This window comes from Camelus bactrianus, chromosome 11, assembly GCF_048773025.1.
Source record: "Camelus bactrianus isolate YW-2024 breed Bactrian camel chromosome 11, ASM4877302v1, whole genome shotgun sequence".
In the NCBI taxonomy this organism is placed as follows: domain Eukaryota; kingdom Metazoa; phylum Chordata; class Mammalia; order Artiodactyla; family Camelidae; genus Camelus; species Camelus bactrianus.
The window spans coordinates 77,544,102-77,566,383 of record NC_133549.1 but is presented as its reverse complement, the minus strand read 5'-3'; the positions used below and the strand labels follow the sequence as shown (position 1 = coordinate 77,566,383).

Below are 22,282 nucleotides of genomic sequence, written 5' to 3'. Positions count from 1 at the left end.
TGATGCTGATCACTCTGGTCCTGCTGGCAGATGGACCCATCTCCCACTCTAGTTCCTGAAGCAGGGCCAGGTCTGATTCTGCTCAGGACACCGTCACCTGGCTGGGTGCTTGAGTAACCGCCAGGGAGGCCAGAGGATCGTGGCCCAGATATTGGGCCCTGCTTCCCAGGGTTGGCATCCTGGGTCAGTCCAACCCTCTTACAGTCTCTCCCCATCCCTGGAAATGCACCAGTGGGAAGGGTTTCACCGCCTTTGTCTTTGCAGATCTCCAACCTCTACCTGTACGACAGCGTTCTGATGCTGGCCAACGCCTTCCACAGGAAGCTGGAGGACCGGAAGTGGCACAGCATGGCCAGCCTCAACTGCATCCGCAAGTCCACCAAGCCGTGGAATGGAGGGAGGTCCATGCTGGACACCATCAAAAAGGTGAGTGCGAGGGGCACCCTCCAGGCTGAGGCCAAAGACAGACCCCTCCTCGCACCCCGCCCTCTGCCCCCTCCGGGAGGCTGCGCTCTTCCTGTGGATGCCCAGCCAGGCCCCTCCCAGGCCTCTCCCCTTGCCACTCTTCCTGTCCCAGCACTGGAGGGCTGGGGCGCTGGGACTCCTAGATGCGTATTAGCATTATTAGCTCCATTTTATATAAAGATATTGGACTTAAGAGAGGGTATATAACTTCCCCGAGGTCACAAGTAAGTAAAAAACTTCAGGCAACTGGCTAGCTCATGCCTGCCGGCCACACCCCACTCTGTGCAGCTTGCTACTGTCCCCAGGAGAGCTTGTCTCAGTTGGCGGTGCACGTGCTGCTCAGCAAGACCTCAGCTTGTGTGTGTGTGTGTGTGTGTGTGTGTGTGTGTGTGTGTGTGTGTGTGTGCAGGTACTAGCACGTACATCCCTGTGTCTGCATGGGAATCCCTGCAATTTGGTGAACTGAGTGTCCCACCTCAGCCCGCAGGACACGTATATGTCCTATATGCTTAGGTGTGGCACTCAATCTACCAGAAAGCTGATTTGAGGTGAACTGAATAATCCACAGAAGACTTGTTAGAGTGAATTGGCTTTTAGCGGCTTCAGAAGGACATTTAGGGAAATCTATCGAGCCAGGAGTCATAGGTACAATAAATTCTGCATGGTTTCAGTAGCAGTGGACACATTCTGGTGTTGCTTTGAATCTGCTGCAGCCCAAGCCTGAGCAAGGGCCCCTCTTGGGCCGGCTCGGCCTCTGGGACTCTGCCCGCTCACAGTCTATGGGAGATCAAGGCTGGATGAGACCCCCGACTACAGGCTCCAAGAAAGTGGAGGGCTCAGCCCAGGCTCCCTCAGCCCCTCTGCCACCTGCTCCTGCAGAGCCCACGGAGAGAGAGGTGCGGGGCCGGACCTGCGCCCACATCCAGTCTGTGCCCGACACCACGCCCTGTACACATTCTCTCCTTCAGTCCTTGCAGGATCCGTGATGTGGGTCTAATTAACTCCAGGCTGAAGCTAGGAGGTGGGAGATGACTTGCCCAAGATGGCAAAGCCAGGGTTTTGGTCTCCAGGGCTCACGCTTGCTGCCCTGCCACTTCCGGCCACGTGTCTGAGATGGCTCTCGCTGACTGTGGTCTCCCCTCTTGGCTCACGCTAAGGTGAGCCCCTGGAGCAGGTTGCAGTGGAAGACTGTAAGCTCCAGGAGGGTGGGGGCAAAAGCCGCCTCTCTTTCATCTCAGGGCTGGCACAGCGTGTGCACAGAGCAGATGCTCTGATCATGTCAAATGCATGAATGGCAAGTGTCAGCCTTCAGAACTTCCTCTGTGAGCAATGGCCTGGAAAGTGTCAGTCCTGCTTCGAGCCCTTAGAACTGCCTTTGGGATTCCACCTCCTACCCATCCATCTTTGCCCTGCCCTCCCATGGTTTTCTCTTCTCTCCTTCAGGGCCACATCACTGGCCTCACAGGGGTGATGGAGTTTCGGGAGGACAGCTCGAACCCCTACGTGCAGTTTGAAATCCTGGGCACGACCTATAGTGAGACCTTTGGCAAAGACATGCGGAAGGTAAGCCTTGGGGCTCCCATCTCCCCCTCTTCCTGCTGCTATGTATCAGGCTTTTGTTGTGAGCAGGTGTTTCACCAGCCCAGGACTCCCCTCCCTGGCTCTCTCTCTTCAGATGCTGCTTTGATGCTGGTGTTTATGGGGCGTGTTAGGGAGGAGGGTGAGAGAGCTTTCAGACATAAAATGCCATTAATACCGTCTCTGAGTAAGCAGGGGCCCCTGGCACCAGTGGGTCCTGCTATGTGGGCCTGAAGGACCAGCTTTGTGGTCCTGGGTGAGGCCGGAAGGGGCGATGGGTTTTCCTAGAGTGGCTGAGATCGGCCCAACTGTGTGGACAGATGTGACTGTCACTGAGGCAAGAGACAGAGGTTGTGACCAGAGAAGGTTCCCCAGACCCAAGAGTGAGGCAAAGCCATTAGCAGAAAATGAGCCACGCGGAGGGTAAGAAACAGGAGTGCTGGAGCCCGCTGGAGGCAGAAATAAGAGACGGGGAGCCGCACAGTTTAGGGCGGGGTTTGGCTTGTTGTATTTGGTGCTGATGCAAGCAGAAGGCCTAGGGGCTTTTTCTAGTGATACCTGGTCTCCTCCTCTCCTCTCGTGTGGGGGGTTTTCAGGATTGAGGACTGGTGGGGTGGCCCTTACCCAGAGTTGGAACCCCCAAAGTTAAGGGGAGGCTGTGAAGTCAGGAGTCTAATAGGTGTTAAGACCAAGAGGTCAGTGTGGCCAGCAAGGGGATGGAGCGATCGGCCAGCAAGGGGCCTCAGGTGCGGTCTTTATGAGCCAGTGTGGAGCCAATGGTCAGGGCGCAGGTAAGGGTGGTATGTGGCTGCCCAGGGCCTGGCCAGCCCAGCTGGCTCATATGTATGCCCAGAAATGGCCCGCACAGGAGGACCACATGCTTGTTGGAGCCAGAGATGGGAACGCTCATGATGTAAAGGGCCATCTAACCAGGAAGATGCTAAAGCATTAACTGATTGGCATAGACTCAAGTCAGAGACTCCTGCAATCTCTATCTGTCTGTCTCATGCGCGCGCACACACACACACGCACATTTCTATACACTTGAGAGGAGGACATCTCTACTGATGACAGTGCCTGGAGACAAGGGCATAGTGACCTCTCAGCACATAGGATAAACCTTTGACAGAGAGCCCTCTAGCCTGGCCTCCAGCATGGGCGGGGGGCAGCAGAGGGGCAGGAAGAGGTTACACGATGTCTGAGTACTGAATCTGGGTGAAGGGTTTCCCTGGCTGTGCTCCTTGAGGACCAAGGTAGAGGGATGCACAGATGAAGTCGTGGAGGGTGGGAGAGCCGGAAAGCATGGAGGGAGCAGTCATCAGCTAGAACGTTGGGAGGAGAACTGGCTCCCTCGGGAGCGGCTGGGATGGAGGGGGATCCGTGTGTGATGTGGGGCTGGGGGTCCTTCAACTCGTCCTGTGACCGAAGGTACAGTCACATAAATAATAAGTGAAGTCATTCTTTGCGACACAACAGTGACACCCGTGGTTTGATGACATTTGGGAGCTCAGAGGACTGTTTGTGGCATCATGAAGGGGGTTGGTGACTATGGTGTGAAACCCTGGAAAGCCAGGGTGGGGCGTGCGATGTCAAGGTGTCGGGGATGACCTGTGATGTCTGGGAGGGATGCCCAAAGCCGTGCACCTTGGCAGGTGGGAGCCTGGGGATGGCTGGTCAGCGTTGGTCTGGGTCATTCACGACCACAGTAGAAACTGGCTTGTGCTGGGACTCCTACCTGGTAAGGGAAAACCAGGCCCAGGGAGCCCTTTCAGTCGCTCTTGTGTGAAGGGAGCTACCTGCCAGAGTGACCGTTCGTATCTGCCACAGTACCTGCCTTCATCCCCAGCATTCCTCTGAGCTTAGAGAAGACCCAGCGCCCCTCTGCTGGCTCCTGTGCTACCCCCACCCCCTGTCTTTTAGCTCAGCTCTAACCCCAAAGTCCCCCCAGTCAGTGGGAGTGTTGGCCATAGGGGTCCCCGCCTCGTCTTAGGCAGCTGACTGGGGTCACGTTGGCCACTCCAAGTGCCCGAGAGAGGAGGAGGTATTGTGTCCTCCACTTCCCATTTCAGTTTCAGGTGTCTGGGCCTTCCACGTTGCCATGGCAACCCTCCTCCAATACCCAGAAGCCAGTGGGAGCTGGCATCTCTCGGTCTTGGGAGCTGCTGAGCAGGAGGCCTGAATGTGATTGAGTTGGAAGGGAAGCTGATTTTCAAGTGGGCTTTATTTTAAAACGTATTCTTTTGTCATTTTAAAATCTGCCCTTAATAACTGCATATCCCAGTTGTTATCTGTCCGCCCGCGCTTATCTCTGTTAAGGAGAAGTTTTCTGGAAAGCGGGGAATGGGATTTACCATAGCAAATGTTTGTATTCAGGCCCAGGGTGTGTGAAAGCAAGGCCTGGGAGGTTTCAGGATGAAGAAAGAAGAGGGGACTGGGACAGAGGGACACTGGTCTAGGACAGCATTCGAAGGCAGGGCTGAGCTGTGGTTCCTGGTGAAAGATGGGGCTGGGAGGGGTAGGGCTGGGAAATTGGGGCAGCCTGAAAATAAAGTTGAGGGTGGGCAGCAGATGTGAGGGGAGGGTTAGGGTTCGGAGGCACACAAAGGCAGCGCAAAGATCAGTCATCCTTAGGAGGCTGGGGCAACTCTGAAGAGGCCCCCTCAGTTGCATCTCTCTGTGGCCACACCCAGGTCAGTGTGGTTAGAGGAGCCGACTGGGCTGATTGCAGGGTGCTGTCGTGGTGGAGCAGGGTCAGGGGTTTCCTGCAAAGATGATACATATTGTAATATACATGCATGCAATATATCCTAGTTTATTATGTAATATATGTATATGTGTGTGTTTATATACAGTAAGTATATAAACAACTATAGTAAAACATATCAACACAGACACAAAGGCAAAAACCAAGCCGTTTCTTTAAGGTTTAAATCAAGAGGAATCGTTTAAATTATGGAGCCAATGGATGTTTTCTTAAAGTAAGTACCTTGGAGGGAAATCTCGGAGAGGGTGAGTCACCCAGACGTTTTAGATTAAGTGGCATCAAGAGGCTGTGGATTACTCAGCCCCTTCAGAGGATGGAAGGAGTGGGTGATCGCCTTTCACTGCAGGGTGCTGGACAAATACTAATTAAATTATCTCATCCAGGAAGTACGTTCTTGTTGAGGGAGGGCGGGATGGTGAAATCAAAGGTCTCTGTCACCCGCTTGCTGTGTAACTCCAGGCAAACGGTTCAGATTTATCATCTTTGTGTTCTGCTTGGAGGTGTCTGGCATGGGTAATTCCCCAACAACCCCGCCAGGGGCAGGCTTTGTTGGAAAGTCACGTCCAGCTCCCACAGGACTTGGCCTGGCATTTGTCCTGGGGGACGGTGCTGGTTCCTATCCGGAGCCCTACGCATTTCTACTTGGCTTTCTCTCTGGACAGAAATCTTCAAAGGAGGGTTCATGGGTTTTTCCATGCAGATGTCCTCAGCGCAGGACAGGAGCTTTGATGGGATTGTTAGAGACTGCCTGCAGGAAAGGTTCCTACCGTGGACCGAGACCCATCATACGTATGTTGTCTCCCTGACTTGGGGGCCTTTGTGTCACTCTTGGCTCTGCCTCTCCTGAGATTTTGCAGCCACTTCCCTGTTTTGAACTTCCATTTTCTCAGATGGAAGGTGCAGATGATTGGAGCCTCCTGGTTGAATAGAAGGGTCAGTCAATGTAATGACCCCGATGCAGCACTTGGCAGTGAGGACTCTCCTGTGTGGCCTGGACCATCCGCTTCAGCAGCTGGGGCTGTCCACCTTCTCCACCCCAGATCTCACAAGAGCAGAGAGGCACAGGCAGACTTGGAGCCTGGCTTCCTGCCCGGAGGTGCCCTGGACTGCAGCTCCTCCCCACACCTGTGTGCCCAAGCCTGGGGCCAGAGACAGGAGGAGTGCTGAGCATGCTGTGCAATGCCCAGTCCCTTCCCATGCCTGGGAGCAGACATCCACTCCTCATTGAGATGAAGGGCTGAGAGGGAGCTGGCGGCTCAGTTTTTTTTTCTATTGAAGTACAGTCAATTACAATGTGTCAATTTCTGGTGTACAGCACAATGTCCCAGTCATGGAGATGTTGTTTTCGGGACGGTTTTGATGGAGAAGAAGGGAAACATGGTTGTTTTCTTCTCTATAAGCATGACTTGCCTGGAGTGTAACATCGGTTACAGCCCAGCAGAAACATTTTCCCATGACACGATTGCTGAGGATGTCTGCCCTTCTCTGTCCTAAAGATTCCATTGTGGGGGACTCATTCCTCACCAGTAACACGGGTCGCTGGGACAGTGAAACTCTGGGAAACTTGCCAACTGCCTGAAGGCCCTTTGAACCTCATTTCCCACAGGCACCATCCACCTAATTCACTTAGCTCAGTGGAGGTTAGCCTGTCTTCTTGGGCAGGAGGGTGGGGAAGTGGGCGGGAAGAATCTGGAAAGCCTGTGGGTTTGCTTTATGTGCTGACATTCTGGGACAAAGGACAGCCTGGTGTGACGAGAGAGAGAAAGGGGCTATTTTCTGCTCCTTTCCAGAAAATTGACTTAGGACCAAGGGACTAAGAAAGAATTTAGCCCAGTGGTTTTTCAGCTTTCTCTAGTCCTAGAAAATCTGCTGTAGCAGTATCTGACTACAACCCAAATATAGTCAAGCGTTGTGACAGCAGACATGCAGTGGTTGCAATGGTAGGAATTGGGGCGGCTGTCCTGAGCTTCAACTGAATGGCCTCCCTGGCCCCCAGCATCTCCCGGGTTTCCTGCATCGCTCTTGAGACACAGAGCCTGGAGACGCTCAGTTAGGTGGTACCAGGAAGCAGGTGGCTGTGCTCGAGCTGGAAGGCAGGTTTCCTGGGGTGGGGGTGGGGGTATGTGTGGCAAAGGGCCTGGAACATCCTTTCTGAACTTAGGATGATACAGTTCTGGGACTCTCCGACTCCGCTCTGCCCACTTTCCACCCCATCCTCCCATCTCCCACCGCCTCTGCCCCCAGCCAGCATCAGGGCCTCATGATTCCTTCCCATTCATCTGGAGCCCACTGACAGGACGTTCCACTGCTGCCCGTGGCTCAGCTCCCTGTTCCAGCAGTCACCCAGGGAGATGGGAGGGTTTTGTTCTCCTGTACTAGTTTAAGACGTTTCGTCTGTCTTCTCTGTCAATTTTGATTCCTTATGAAAGCTGGCTTTGGACAGGAATCAAATGCCTCTCTTGATGTTATGTCCCCGAGAGGGCCTTTGTGATAATTCATAGAGTAATAATTGCTCATCGTGGAGTGATTGTCACACCCTAGGACCAGCCATCCCTGGACTCGGAAGTACATCATTAACATTCTTGCCCAGGTCTGCTACACTGTGTTACAAATGGTCCACATTCTTAGGGTTCAGGAGTCCTAAGCAGTGAGGCCAGGTGGAAAAGGTAACCAGCAGACAGGATAGCTCTGGTAATGAAGTAGGGCTGCCTCTTAGAGCCCAGGTGGGATGCTTTACCTGGTGGCTCCCACAGCCGGTGCTGGGCGCTGCACAGTGGGTTCAATGATGAGGAAGGGGAGTCGGGGGTGAAGGGGCTGGGAGGCTCCAGCTTGAGAATTGGGCAGTGTCTCTATTAAGCTGCTCTAAGAGAGACTCCCGGCTGTGCACAGTGAGCCACAGAAGAGAAATAAACTTCAGTCTCTTCATAGATTAACATTCTTGCAGCGTATTTCCCAAGTAAAATGTCAACCGTTCCGAACCCTTGTGCAGAACCGCTTTTGATAGAGCTGAGGACCAAAACAAACACTGCCGCTTCGTCTGAGTAAAGGGATAAGGAAAAAATACGATTAAATATTTCATTTTAAGTAACATCACTTCATTTTGAGGATAGCATCTATACGTGCTCATTTAGGGTAGAATGTTTAGAAAATACGGATAAATGAAAAGAAGAATATAAAAGTCAGCTATAATCCCTGAACGAAGAAATACTGTTAGCATTTCTGGTGCATTTTTCTTCTTATTATTTTTTTCTTTTTTTCATCACTCTGTACATAGAGATGGAGATAGTAATATGTATATTTATCAAATTGCTATTTATTGTACATAAATTTTATATCCTGATTTCTCTATTTAATGCTATCTCGTGAGTATTTTCTCACTTCTTTAACTATTCTTTACAACTGTGATTTTTAATGGAAACACATTACTCAACTTATAGGGAGCCATCATTAATTTCATCTTCCCATATGATGAATCTTAGAGCATTTTCACCGTATTATTATACAATAGTGTTGTTACAAATATCCAAAAACATATACTTTTATTACATCCATATTTCTTTAATTTTTTTTTCAGTAAGTGGAATTGCAAAACCAAGCATAATAATTTTAGGTTGTTGATATACTTGATGCATATTTTCAAGTTGATTATAGAAAGACTTAATAATCTTTACATCCATCAGTAGTTTATGAAAGTCTTTGTTATAGCCTATGCTCAAAAATTGAGTGATGTGGTAAACATGTTTGCTTGTTTGGTAGGAATATGAAAAAATAATGCTACTCAATTTGCATTTTTTAGGAGATCGTACATTTAAAAATATAATCATTGGTCATATATATTTCACACTTCATAACTTACACCTCAGGTCCTTTGCTTTTTCTGTATCAGGACAGAAATTTTTCTTTCAACTCATGTAACCTCTCTTTCAGAAGGGAATTGATGGTTATTTGTGTCAAGTGTTTTGTTCTCATTTATTATTTGCTTTTGAATTAAGAAAATATTTTTGCATAGAGACATTTAAAGATGTGTGCATTTGTATTTTTTTAGAAAGCCATGTCCAATTTGTTAAGTAGATATTATTCGTCCATACTTTCTTCCAGTGTTTTTATGGCTTGATTTTACTTCAATGAAATCTGTCACCCACTTGGGATTGATTTGGGATAAATTGTGACATTATGATCTGTCTATTATGTTTTTTTAGTCATGGTTCCTACTATTATTTGTCCAGTAATCCTTCCTTCCCCCATGGACTTAAACATCATACTTATCATATGCTCTACTAAATTTTACATTATCTCCTCAATGATTTTTTTTAAAGAAAATTCTTAGGCTTTTTTCTCTCTTTTTCCCTCTGCTTAAATGTAACTCATCTTTTATATTATTAGAATGCACTTGTCTGCAAGTAACAATGCTCACCTTGAGTGGATTAAGCAATAATGAAGACTTCTTATCTCACATGAAAAGATGCCTGGAGTGAAGGTGGCTCCAGGGTTTTCCAATTCAGACATTCGGTGCCCATATCAAAGGCTCTGGTCTTTTTCATCTTCATACTTGGCTGTCCACAGGGTGGAGTCTCAGCTCTCCCTGTGGTTTCAGGATGGCTGTGGCAGTTCCCACTGCCATCCCCAGAAGGACAGAAGCACAGGGAAGAAGAGAGTATTCCTCTGTGTGTATCTCCTTTCTATAAATGGGGAGACCTTTCCCAGGAGTTGACCCTGGCTTCCTGTTTTGATACTAATGGTGGTTTTGCATTTTTGTTACTGCAGTTGAAGTTTCCCACCTAGGTGCGTATGTGACATTGACCTATAGTTTCCCTCTCCTCAGATAGTTGTGTTCAACTTGTATTAGGATTTACTCCCTTCATAACACGCATAAGGAATTGCTCATTCTTTTGCACTTGCATGGACAGAGCTCTTGAAAGTCAGAAAAAATTCAACTGTCATATTATCTGGGCTGGTTGTTGGTCTTAGAGCCATTACTTTGATATCTTGGAAAATTTCTTTTCTGGTTTCTACATTTCCTTGAGTCATTTTAAGTAATCTGTTTTACAGAAAATCATGTACAACAGTGGCATTTTCAAATGTATGATTAAAGCTTGATATAGTATTTGCAAATAACTTAAAAATATCTACCTGTTGTAATATCTTCCTTTTCATTGATACTATTGTGGTTTTGTGCTGTCTTCCTTTATTCCTTGATTAGACTTGACCGAAGTTTTTGTTGTTGTCGATTTCTTCAAAGAACTAGTTCTAATTTGTTTAATCAATCGAAGTTTTTGTTGTTGTCGATTTCTTCAAAGAACTAGTTCTAATTTGTTTAATCAATTTTGTTGCATTTATGTTACTCTAATTAATTTATTTGTTTTTCCTTCTTGTCTCCCTGCTGCCTAGTGTTCATTTCATTGTTAATTTTTAAATTTATTATATGAGGTGTTAGATAATTTGTTTTTATTCTTTCCAGTTCTGGAATGTTGTCTAGTTTATTCTGAATATAGTTGTGATTGAATCCTAGTGAGTTTTCTAATGTAAATTGAAGTATAACATTCATAGAGAAAAGTGCCTAAATCATGAGTAAATCACAGTGAATTTTCAGAACCCGCCCGTGCAATCAGTACCCACAAGAAGGAACAGCATCATCAGTGTCCCCAGAGGTCTCCCTTGTATCCCCTCTGGTCATTACACTCATCAGTGGAAACACTGTTGACATCTAATGCACTTACTCTGTACTCTTTCATAACTGCTTTCTTTTGCTCAGCATCACGTTTGTGAATTCGTTATTGTTATTCTATGTAGTTTTAGTTCATTCATTCTTATTGTGTTTTAAAGTGTAGGTTTTATTATTATTCCGGGATGCTGAGGCCAACAGATCTGGAGAGGCCTGCCACTGATAAGATAGTTTGTTACAATTCTGAAGAGAAAAGGGCAAACCACACCACACAGGGCCACATGGGGAAGCACCAGTCTCAGTCAGGAGGCAGAAGGAATAGGGCAAAATGAGGACAAGAGCCTTAATTGTGATTTTTGCAGGAAGAACTGGACAAAGCAGAGTAACCAGCTAGGACTGGCTAGTTTGAATAATTTTAGCAGGCTCTGGAGTGTAGGGGCTTCCCCTAGTCCTCTGATAACTTGCCCTGGATTCATGAGGGCAGGGGAATAGTAGATGAGAGTTTAAGAGCTCCATGCAGGAGATGGTTGGGGGCTGTGGGCTCTGGATTGATTACTTTGCATATAAAGGCACACATGCAGGCCAGCCATTTACTATCCCTAGGGACTAGCTAACCCCGGGAGGGATAATCTCTTCAAGGGCCCAAATATCAAAGCATCAGAAATATAGAAAATAAAAGACATGGTTAATGCATGTTGACATATAATATTCCTTTCATGAATATTTTATACTCTGTTTATTCTATTATTGACTACACTAGAGTTGTTTCCAGATTTTTTCTATTCCCAATAACACTGCGATAAACATTGCTAGATACATCTTTTGGGGGAACATGTGTATGTCTTTCTGTTGGGTACATACCTGAGAGTGGATTTACCAGGTCCACAGATATGTGTATGATTAATAGATACTGCCAAACACTTTTCTGAGTGTTGATACCAGTTCGTTCTCCTGTCACTGGTTCTAAGAGTTCAGTTGTGGAGTTCACTAACCCTCACGGAACTAATGCAGATTGCTACTCTTTTACATGGTAATCACTCTACTGGGTGGGTAATGGTTTCTCACCGTGGTAATTTCATTTCTGTATTGATTAATAATGTAGAGCTCCTTTTCATGTATTTATTGGTCATTTGGATATCTCCTTGGTGAGGTGCCTGTTTAAGACTTTCATGCAATTTTTTTCAATTTGGTTTTTAACCATTTTCTCAGTGATTTGTAGGAAGACGAGATATGTGTTTCTTCCAGTGGCAGACATTGATACAATCCACGAATCTGATTCACTTTCAGATTTCCTCAGTTTCCTTTGTGATTTTGTGTGTGTGTGTGTGTGTGTGTGTGTGTGTTTGCCCTGGGTATTACAATATACATTTGTGACTTATCAGTCTATTGGTGCCAACATTTTACCATTTCAAGTGACACGTGGAAACCTTACTTCCATCTGGATCTCTTGTTTTGCTTTTAAACTTCGTCTTGAGTATCAGTGTTATAACTTCTTTCAGACATCAAATATGATACATAAGAAACTCATGAGGAAGTCAGTCTATTGCATATAGTCATATTTCTCTCCATTCGGTTGTTCTTTCTTATTTCCAGTGCTCAAGAGTCCTTTAACCATTTCTTTTCTGTTTAATAAATTCCCTTTAGCCAATCTTTAAGGATTGATCTACTAGCCACAGATTCTTTTTGTGTTCCTTCCTCTGATAATATCTTTATTTTTTCTTCATTCCTGAAAGGTAGTTTTGCCAAATAGAGAATTTGTGGTTGAGAATTCTTTTCTTTAAGCCCTGGAAAAGTGTTGTACCGCTTTCTACAGGCCTCCATGGTTTCAGGTTAGGAATCTACTGTCATTTAATTTGGTTTCCTTCTGGCTGGTTTTCTTCTGGGTGCTTTCAAGATTTGGGGGCTTTTTTTAGCTTTGGTTTTCAGAAATTGTATTATGTTATGTTTTGATATGGATTTCTTTGCATTTATCCTGTTTGGGATTCCTGCATCTCTAAATTTGGTCAATTGCCAACCATTATTTATCTGAATATTCTTTCATCCCCACACTCTTTCTCCTCTCCTTCTGATATTCCAGTGGAATGAATGTTAGATTTTTTTATTATTGTTCCACAGGGCCCCGAAGCCCTATTCACTTCCTTTTCAGTCTTGTGTTGGGTAAATTTTGTTTTTCTGTTCTCCAGTTTACTGATTCTATCCTCTAGCTTTTAAACTCTATGATTAATATCATCCAGTGAGGTTTTTAAAATTTTTTGTTATCATATTTTTATAGTTCCATAATCTCCATTTAGTTCTGTTTTACACTTTCTCTTTCTTTGCTGAGCTTTACTATTTTTTTTTTCATTTGTTTCAAGAGAATTTATAATTGCTTGTTGAAGCATTTTTATAATGACATTTAAAATCCTCAGATAATTCTAATATCTGATTCATCCTGGCCTTAGCATCCGTTGATTGTCTTTTTTTAAAATTTGAGTTGTGATTTTCCTGGTTCTTGATATGCTGGGTAATTTTTTTTTATTACATCCTGCACATCGTGGTAATTATCTTAGAAGCCTGTGCGTTCTATGTAAGTCTTTTGTTTTAGTAGGAGTTTACCCTGTTCAGTTTGAGCATATGAGTCTGGCCTACTTTCTTCTGTTGTGCTTACAGTGACTACTTCATTTTAAGAGCTGAGGCCGTTTGGTGCTGCTGTTTTGATCTGCTTGGTTTATCTGGTGCTTTTGGGGCTCCTGTTGCTCCCTCTTCATGTTTCTCCAGGTTGGGCTTCACCTGGTACCTCTGGCTGAAGGAAGGGAATCTTTGTCTTGTGAAGATGAGAAACACTTCCCCGGCTGGGCCCCTGAGGCCAGACCACCCTGCCTGCGGGAAACGGAGAGCACTTCCCCAGCTGAGTCCGGGTTGTGGCAGGATCCACCTTGCTAAGGCCACCTTGTGGCTGTCGGTGGAGGGCAGTCTCAGGCCTATGGGGAAAAAGAGGCTCCATGCTGTGGTGGAAACTCCCTTGTCGGTCCTGCCCAGCTGCCTCAGTGTCTCTTGGTAGGGAGCAGAGTCTCAGGCCCACAGTGACAGAAGGAATGCCTGGGTGATATGCATGTGGTGAGACCCCCTTTCCAGAGCTGCCCAGCTGTCTGGGGTCTGTGGGTGGGTCAGAAGAGGCTCCGGCTGGTGCCAAAGGAGAGTATTTCCTAGATGGGGGCCATTTGTTGCCAGAAGGGTTCTTGATGGATCTCCTTTGCCAGTGCTCCTGGGCTGGGCTGGCTTAGGGGAATTATGAGCTGACATGGGCCACCTCCTGTTGCTAGATTGGTTCCCAATTCTAGGCTTCACTTTCTTCTGTTGGTTGGGGACTGTAGGACACTCTGTCGCTCTGTTCCTCCAATCCTGGGTTCTCTAACCAGTCCCCCCACCCCCACTTTGTATCTTTCAGTGTTCTCCTTCGGTTGCATTTTACATTGTTTCCAGGGCGTTTAGTTGCACTTAACAGAGAGAAATGAGTCTGCAGCATCTTGTTCAGAAACTTTCATGTTGATTGATTTTTGGAAGTTAAGCAGTTTTTCATGGTTCAGATAAACCCTGCTAGGTCCTAATTCCTTCTCCTTGGGTATATATATCATCATGTTTAATCTGCTAATATTTTGTTGACAATTTCTTTATATTCATGGAGAGTTTGTAATTATCCAATGTGGTAATGTCCTTATTGGGTTTCAGTTATCAAGATCATTGAGGGCTGAGGTTCTTAAAAATGAGTTGGAAAGTGTTTCTTTTATTTCTGTCTCTGCAGAAGTTTGTGATGTGGGCATAACTTCATGCTTAAATGTTTGGGAGATTTCACTGGTGAAGCAAACTCATGTTGATCACACACACACATTAATATGTGTATTTAGATTTTATAGTATTTACTGAGTTAGTTTTATTAAGTTGTGAATTTAAAGGAATCTCTACTTACTCTAAATTGTCAAATATCAGGTCACAAAATACATTGTCTTTTTATTCCTGATTTTTATATTGTTTTTAAAAAGCAAATTTGGCTTATTACTTTGTGATATTCAATTTTTAAATTGATACTTGTTCTTATTTTACGTTCTAATTTATCTTACTATGGTTTGTTATTCTTTTTAAAGTCTTATTGATATATTTGGTTAGATCATTTATTTGTTGTTTTTCTTCTTCTCATTTAAAGCTATGAATGTCCTTCTCAGTACTGTTTTAACTATACTTCACACATTTTGAAATATTTCACTTTCAATGTTTCCCAACTCAAACATTATTTAATTTCCTTTTTTAATTTCATCTTGACCCATGGTTTATTTAGAAGCAAATTGCTTATTTTCCAAACAGAGAAGATATTCCAGTCATGATTTTATTAATGATTTCTAACCTATTTCCATCATGATCAGAGAACTTGTGAATAATGTTGGCTCTTTGAAAGTTTAGGTCTTTCTGTATGACCAGCATGTGGTCAGCTTGAGTAAATATTCCATGAGCCTTTGAAAATACTGTATTCTGTCTTGTCTTCTATAGTGACTACGGATTTGTCTGTTTCTTCTTTTATTTTAGTCTTGTTTTGAATGATTTGTTTTAGCGCTATGTTATTAGAAACATACAGTTTTAGAATTTTGGTTGTTTTCCTTTAAGACTGACCTTTTATTATTATGAAATGTCTTTCAATGCTTCTTGCATTAAAGTCCTTTTGTCTGATAGCAAAGCTGGCATAATGACTTGTCATGGATGTTTATTGGTCTTATCATTTTATTTTTAAACACTTTCTCATATTGAAATTATGTTTTGTTTAAGCAGCATATACTTGTTAATTTTAACTTCACTCTAACAATTCTAAAATTTTGGTTGGGAGTATTTTGTCTATTTACATTCTAGGTAATGGCTAATTTACTGGGGCTAATGGTCATCAGTTTCCTGTTTGTTGATATTGAGTATAGTTCCCTTTGCTTTACAGAAGAAATTTTTTAAATCTATTTATATATACAGTGGTTAACATTTACAAATCTCAAACTGCTTCTCTTTGTTCCTCAGACTGAGTTATTTCTTTTGCTCTGTATTCAAGTTCACTGACTATAGAGCAGTAGATGAGTTTTCCCCTGCCTGTAGGTACCAATGCTGCCACCACCACCGTGCTGAACCAGTGAGGGCTCCCTTAAGGGTAAATTGAGAGAGAACAGGGGGAGAGGAAAAAAAAAATATATGTATACATATATATTTAATGCTTACATATATCTATGTTTTTGTCCATGAGAGAGAGAGAAAGAGAGAGAAAAACTCATCTGTGTGCAGTTTGCTTCTCTAAGTTTTAACTCCCTTCCATGACCTGCCTTCATTTCTTCATGCTTTAGAGCCCTCAGATAACTGCTTTCTGCATCTTGTCCAGAAATTGCAATTCCATTAAGCAGGAGTGAGAGATTATAGGGTATTTATGCCACCATACCAGAACTAGAACCCTAGTCATATGTCTTTTAAACAATTAAGAGAAGTAATAAAGTACTTATAGTTGCCATCTACAAGAGGGTTTCCACAACCACGTTATCTCACAGCCTTTATTACAAGTTACCGCATCACCATTTTTTGAAGGCTCTTTTCACTAGGCGTCAAATTTTAGGTTTCCAGTTATTTTTCTTTTAATAATTTACAAACATAATTTTATTTTGTTCTTCTCTATGTAGGTTTTTCTTGAAAAGTCAGTCATCATTTTCTTGTTGCTTCTTTCAAGAGAGTACACTTTATTACTCAAGCTGCTTTTAAGATTTTCTCTGTCTTTGATTGTCACAACTTTGGGTACAATGTGTCTAGGTAGGTGTGGTTTACTTTACCTTTATTCTGCTGTATTTGTTGAGTCAATGTTTTGATACATTTTAATAGATTTTGGAAATTCTCAGTCATTGTTTATTTTAATGCTGGTTGTGACATTTCTCTTTCCTTTTTAGACAGTTAAAATTTACTAGACATGTTTAGCAGGAACCCATGTCTTTCATGCTATACTTTTATTACTTTTTGTAATCTCTGTGCTTCGTTTGAATATTGCTTGTAAATATGTCTTTGAGTTAACTAGCCTCATCTTCCACTCAGTTTTTAATCCTGATACAGTGAATATTAAAATTTTTATATTATAGTTCTTGACTACATTTGTATTTTTTATGAATTCAAATAATCTGTGCAAAGTTTTCAACTTTTCATTCCGTTTCTCCCGTATTTCTTCTGTTTTTCTTAACATGCAGACATAACACAGGTGTACTATTTATTTTCAAATCTTGGTTTGTTAGCTCCAATTTCTTCATCTACTAAGGGTTTAATTCTATTGACTATTTTATCTCTTTATTATCAACTCCCCTTTCATTTTTTTTCATGAATTGTAGTAATTTTTAATTTTATCCTGGATATTGTGGGAGATATGTTGAAGGGCCTGGCTTATTTTATTTTTCTCTGATGATTGTGAAATGCTATTAAGAAAGTCATCTAAGTTACTAACAAACCTTCTTGATACTATTGAGGTTTGATTTTAGAATTTGTCATGGTGATTCTATTGTAATCTTTCCCTGACTCTTAAAGCAGGGTTCTTACATGTAGGACATAGCCTCCTGGGGTCTCAATTGAAAGTGACTGGTATTCATCAAGATATTTATGCTTTGCTGTGCCTAAAGATATATATTGCCAGCATTCTGAGACCTCTGAAATACCTCCTTATTTCTCCATCCTCCTAGCACGTCCATCGCATCCTTTTAGATTCTTTGCAAGCTACATACATATCCTAGGAGTCATCCAAGATAATGCATGCAATTTCTACAAAGATACTTTGTACCTTTTCACTGCAGCTTCTTCCTCTCTTAACATGCTTCACAAATTTGTCTCACCTTGGTACCACCAACTGTTCCCTCCACCTACTGAACCTGCTAGTCCATTCCTTTCTTTGATTTCCACGCAAAATGAATTGAAGAATGTCTTCAGGTAAGAAGATCTGGTGTGACTGTTGGGTTCCTCTCATGTTTTTTTCATTACCTCAAATGTAATCTTGTATTGGTTGATATACACAGGCCTGAAAACAGTTATTTTATACATTTTAATAGGTTTTACAGTTGTTTACTGTAGGAAGTTCCTTTGTTTTATGATTCTATTACATATTTATTTATGTGCCCCTTTTCCCACTCCAGCTTGAAGCATTGTTTAGTTTAAATAGTCCTGAACTTTCAAATAAGGACACTACATTGTAAATATTCTCCTGGGACTAAATTTTAAATTCAACATTAGTTAATAAATTTTGTTAGGTGTTGCTAATTTAATTTTCATGGATGTATAATATTTTATTTTCTGAGTGTATGATTTATTTATCTATTTCCCTGGACTTAGACACTTGATTTATTTCTAGGGTTTTTTAAATAATTATTATTATTGTAACCATTATTGTTATGAACCCATTTGACTTACATATGCTCATATACAAGAATTTCTCTCGACTATATACAGGGATGGAGTTGCTCAGGTGTGATTAATCAACTCAAAAATCAACTTATAATACCATTTTCTTTTCCCAGTGTGGTTATATTAATTTATACCTCCAGCAATATATATGATATTCCATGATCGACTACTTTGTTAAGTAATCTATCCCTTACTATGTTTTAGACTTCTTATTTTGTCAGTCAGGAAAGTGAACTTACTCGCATATCCCCATCACTATAAAGGTTGATTTCTCGTCACATGTTAATTTAGCATACATTTTTTCCTGTTAATGTTTACTTCTTTTGCTCATTTTTGCTCTCTTTATATATTGATCATTGAATTATTTCTCTTTTTCTCATTGCTTAGTGAGTTCTTAATGTGTTCCTGGAGCTTATAATTTTTTGGTTTTAAGTCACGCAGTTATCTTCCATGATTTGTATCATGTTTTATTCCTCCATCTCTTTAAGGTGTCTTTCAAATAATAAGTTCTTCATCTTAATAAAGCAAGATTTATTTCTCTTTCTTTTATAATTAGTACCTTTTGTCTAAATCTAAGGTAAAAGTTTTTCCTTATATTTTCTAGTAAAAACTTTAAAAATACTTCGCTATCATTTACAAATAATAAAGCACACCCATTTAACTGGACAATTGGATGTGTAATGTTAAATGTGTTCAGGTAATAACCAATATATTTAAGGGATAGATTATTTCCGTGATTCCCCCAAATTCTTCCATTCCCCTTTGAATTCGGTGCCCCCTCCCATTGTATGCAAATGATGACCTGGTATCTGTCACTGTAGATTAGTTTTATCTATTCTGGAATATATAAGTAAAGTATATTGTCCTGTGTTATATCAGCATTTTTTTTTTACTTAGCCTAATGTTTTTGACTTTTTCTATGTTGTTTTGTGTATGAGTAGTTTGTTTATTTTTATTGATGAACTGTGTTTCATTATATAAACATAAACACAATTTTATGGACATTTAGTTTCTTTCCAATTTTGGATGATACTAAGAACATTAATATACAATTCCATATGTGGATGTGGATTTATGCTTTCATTTCTCTTGAGTAAATATCTAGGAATGTGGCAGGTGTGTGTCTAGCTTTATAAGAAACTGCCAAACTGTTTTCCAAATTGGCTGTACCATTTTGCAATATCAGCAATGTATGAAAGTTCTAGTTGCTACACATTCTTGCCAACACTTGGTGTGTCTATTAAATTTTTGTCATTCTAGTGGATGTAGAGTGGTATCTCTGTGTTTTCAAATTTCTTTTCTTCAATGACTAATGAATAATGTTGAACACCATTTTATGTACTTATTTGCAATTTCTAATATGTTCTTTTCTGAAGTGTCTATTCAGATCTTTTGCCAATTTAAAATAATTTGCAAATGTTTTATTGTCTTCTTTTATTGAGTTGTATGATTTCTTTCATATTCTGGATACCAGTCATTTGTTGGATGTGTGTATTATTATTATTTTCTCCTAGCCCACAGTTTCCCTTTTAACTTCCTGGTAGTGTCTTTCAAATGTCGTAAACATTTAATAGCTATTGAATCCGATTTATCAAAAAAATTTTATGGCCAATGCCTTGTGTTTCCTATATGTAAAATCACCTTTGCCTACCAGAAAGTTGCAAATATTGTTTCCCATCTTTCCTTTTGGAAGTTTTGTAGTTTTAGGCTTTATTTTTCTGTCTATGATTCATCTTGTGTTGTTATTTTGCATATGGTACGAGGTAGGCATCAATGTTATTATTTATTCACATGATACCTAATTGTTGAAAATGCTGCCCTAGTGAGTTACATTGAAATCTTGGTTGAAAATCAATTGAGCATGTGTATGTTGATCTTTTTTCCTGGACTCTCTTTTCTGTTTCTTTCTTTTTTTTATACATCTCTTCTTATACTAATATGACTCTTCCTTTATTGCTGAAACTTTATAGTAAATCTTGATGTCAGATAATATAAATTCTCCACCTTTGTTTTTCTTGGTAAAAAAAAATTTTTTTTCTATTTTAGATCTTTTAAGCTTTTGGAATCATATAATTTCTTTTGAATCAGATTGTCAATTTCTTAATATACCTGCTGGGATATTTGAGGCTTATTAATTTTTTGATCAATATAGGATTTATTAGACATCTTAACAATATTGAGATTTCACCTATGAACACAGTAAATCTTTCCATTAACTTAGGTTCTATTTTATTTCTCTTAGCAGCAGTGTATAGTTTTTAGTGTTCAGCTCTTGTGTATATTTTAATAAACTTATCCTCTTGTATTTTGTATTTCACATATAAATGTTATTTTATAAATGTTTCAAATGTTATTTTAAAGTTTCATTTTCCAGTTGGTAACTGCTGATATATGGAGATACACTAGATTTTTATATATTGACATTGTATCCTATGACCGGATAAATATTATTTATTAGTCCAAGTAGTTTTTTCCCTAGATTTTTTTTATTTTTGGATTTTCTACACCCATGATTAAAAAAAGATAGTCAACTTTTTTCTGTCTTTCTCTTCCTTCTTCCTTCCTTCCCCCCCCGCCTCCTTTCTCTTTCTTTTTTCACGTTTTCCTTTTACACTTATGATGTTGAAAAGACAAGGTGAGAGTTGATGTCCTTTTCTTGTCCTTATCTTAGTGGGAAAGTATTTAGACTTTTACTGTTAAGTGTCAGGTGAAATGAAGGCTTTTTTGAGCATGCTGTTTATCCAGATTCTACTTTGCTGAGATTTTTATCCATGAATTCCACTTTCCTCCCTGCTCCCACTATGTAACCAGGGTTTTATCACCTCCTGATAAGCTGAATGTCTTCTCTTTTCACCTGCTGGCTCCTAGACACAGGGAATTAAAGGAAGGAAGAAAGGAAGGAGGGAAGGAAGGAAAGAAGGAAAGAAGGAAGATTTTTATTCCTTGCTTTGCAGGGTATTGCATCTTTTTTTTTCTTTTTTTGTAGTTGGGGTTTGCATGGTGTATCTGTTTTCATCCTTTTATTTTTAACCTGTTTCTTTAAATGTAAAGAGTGTTTTTTGTAGACAACATATCTGGCTTAAACATGTTGTTCTGACAATCTTCACCTTTTATTTGTATGTTTGCTTCATTTGCATAGAATATAGTTTCTATGGTTAAATTAAGGTCTGTAGCTTTGCTGTTTGTCTATTTGTGCTACCTGGGTTTGCTGCTGCTGCGGTTTCCTTCCTTCTCTTTTGTTACCTTCTCTTTTGTTATGTTTTAATATTCCATTTAATCTCCTCTGTTGGTTTATTAGATGTGTCTTCAATTTTTAATTTTTAGTGCTTGTCATAAGGTTTATCATATGCATCTTTAATTTGTCTCCTACCTTCAAGTAGTATTATACCTATTCATGTATAATGTAAGGCCCTTCCAACAGTATACTTTCAATTTCCACTACCCTATACTTAATTACTATTGTCATTAATTTCATTTTTACTCATGTTTTAAACCTACAGTTTATTGTTAGTGATTTTGTTTACATACCCAAATATATTTTTAAAATGAAAAACATTCAAAAATCTATTACGGTTTCCTTCACTCTTTATTGATCTGTTAGTTCCACATTTCTGTGTGATATTTTCTTCCAGCAGCCTGAAAACTTCCTTTAACGTTTTGTGTTGGGCATTTTTTGTTTGTGAGTGTGCTTTATTATTCCTCATTTTTCAAGGGATTTTATTTGGCTGCACATAAAATTCTACTCTGATAATTAATTTTTTGATAACAATTGTGTTTTATTATCTTCTGTCTTGTCCAGTGTCTGAAAATAGTCACTCCATATATTTAGTCCAACTTTTTATTTATTTATGTTGGAAGGACTAGTGTGACACTGATTACGCTGCTATAACCAGGAGTAAGAATTCTTTCTATTAAAGTTTAGTTTTTTATTTCCTTTTAAACTTAAGGTCTGAATCGATCAGGAAGTGATTTTTGAGTATAATGTGAAGATAAAATTTTATTTTTAAAAAGTTATGAATAAGTAACCACTTACCGCAGTTCTATTTATTGAACAGTATTTTTCCTAATGATTTATCATGCCTCTTCCCCATAGCTAATTTCCATAAATATGTGTGGATGTGTTTCTGAGCTCTGTCCTATTATGTTGGTCAGTTGATCTATTCCTATACCAGTCCTGAACAGTTATAATTTCTATGGCTTAATAATAAATATATGAAGTACACTATCTGTTAAGTTCGGTCCCCTCTTTCAGTTCTTCAGAAATGCCTTAGCTATCCCTAGCTATTTATTCTTCCATATTGCTTTTTCTGATTAGCATTTCTTTGCTTGTATAGATCAATTTAGGAAGAATTGATATTTTAGCACATTATGTCTGTCTTTCCTTGATC

At 40.9% G+C, this 22,282-nt stretch overlaps 1 protein-coding gene across 5 annotated transcripts in view; it reads left to right on the top strand.

Moving 5' to 3' along the window:
- GRID1 (glutamate ionotropic receptor delta type subunit 1) overlaps positions 1–22,282 on the top strand; it is a 627,303-nt gene that overhangs the window by 433,313 nt on the left and 171,708 nt on the right. For all 5 annotated transcript variants that reach the window (XM_074374325.1, XM_074374324.1, XM_074374326.1 and 2 more), the window contains 2 exons: positions 265–426; positions 1,909–2,028. In XM_074374325.1, coding sequence (XP_074230426.1) covers positions 265–426; positions 1,909–2,028 — 282 coding nt within the window. The remainder of the gene's footprint in view (positions 1–264; positions 427–1,908; positions 2,029–22,282) is intronic.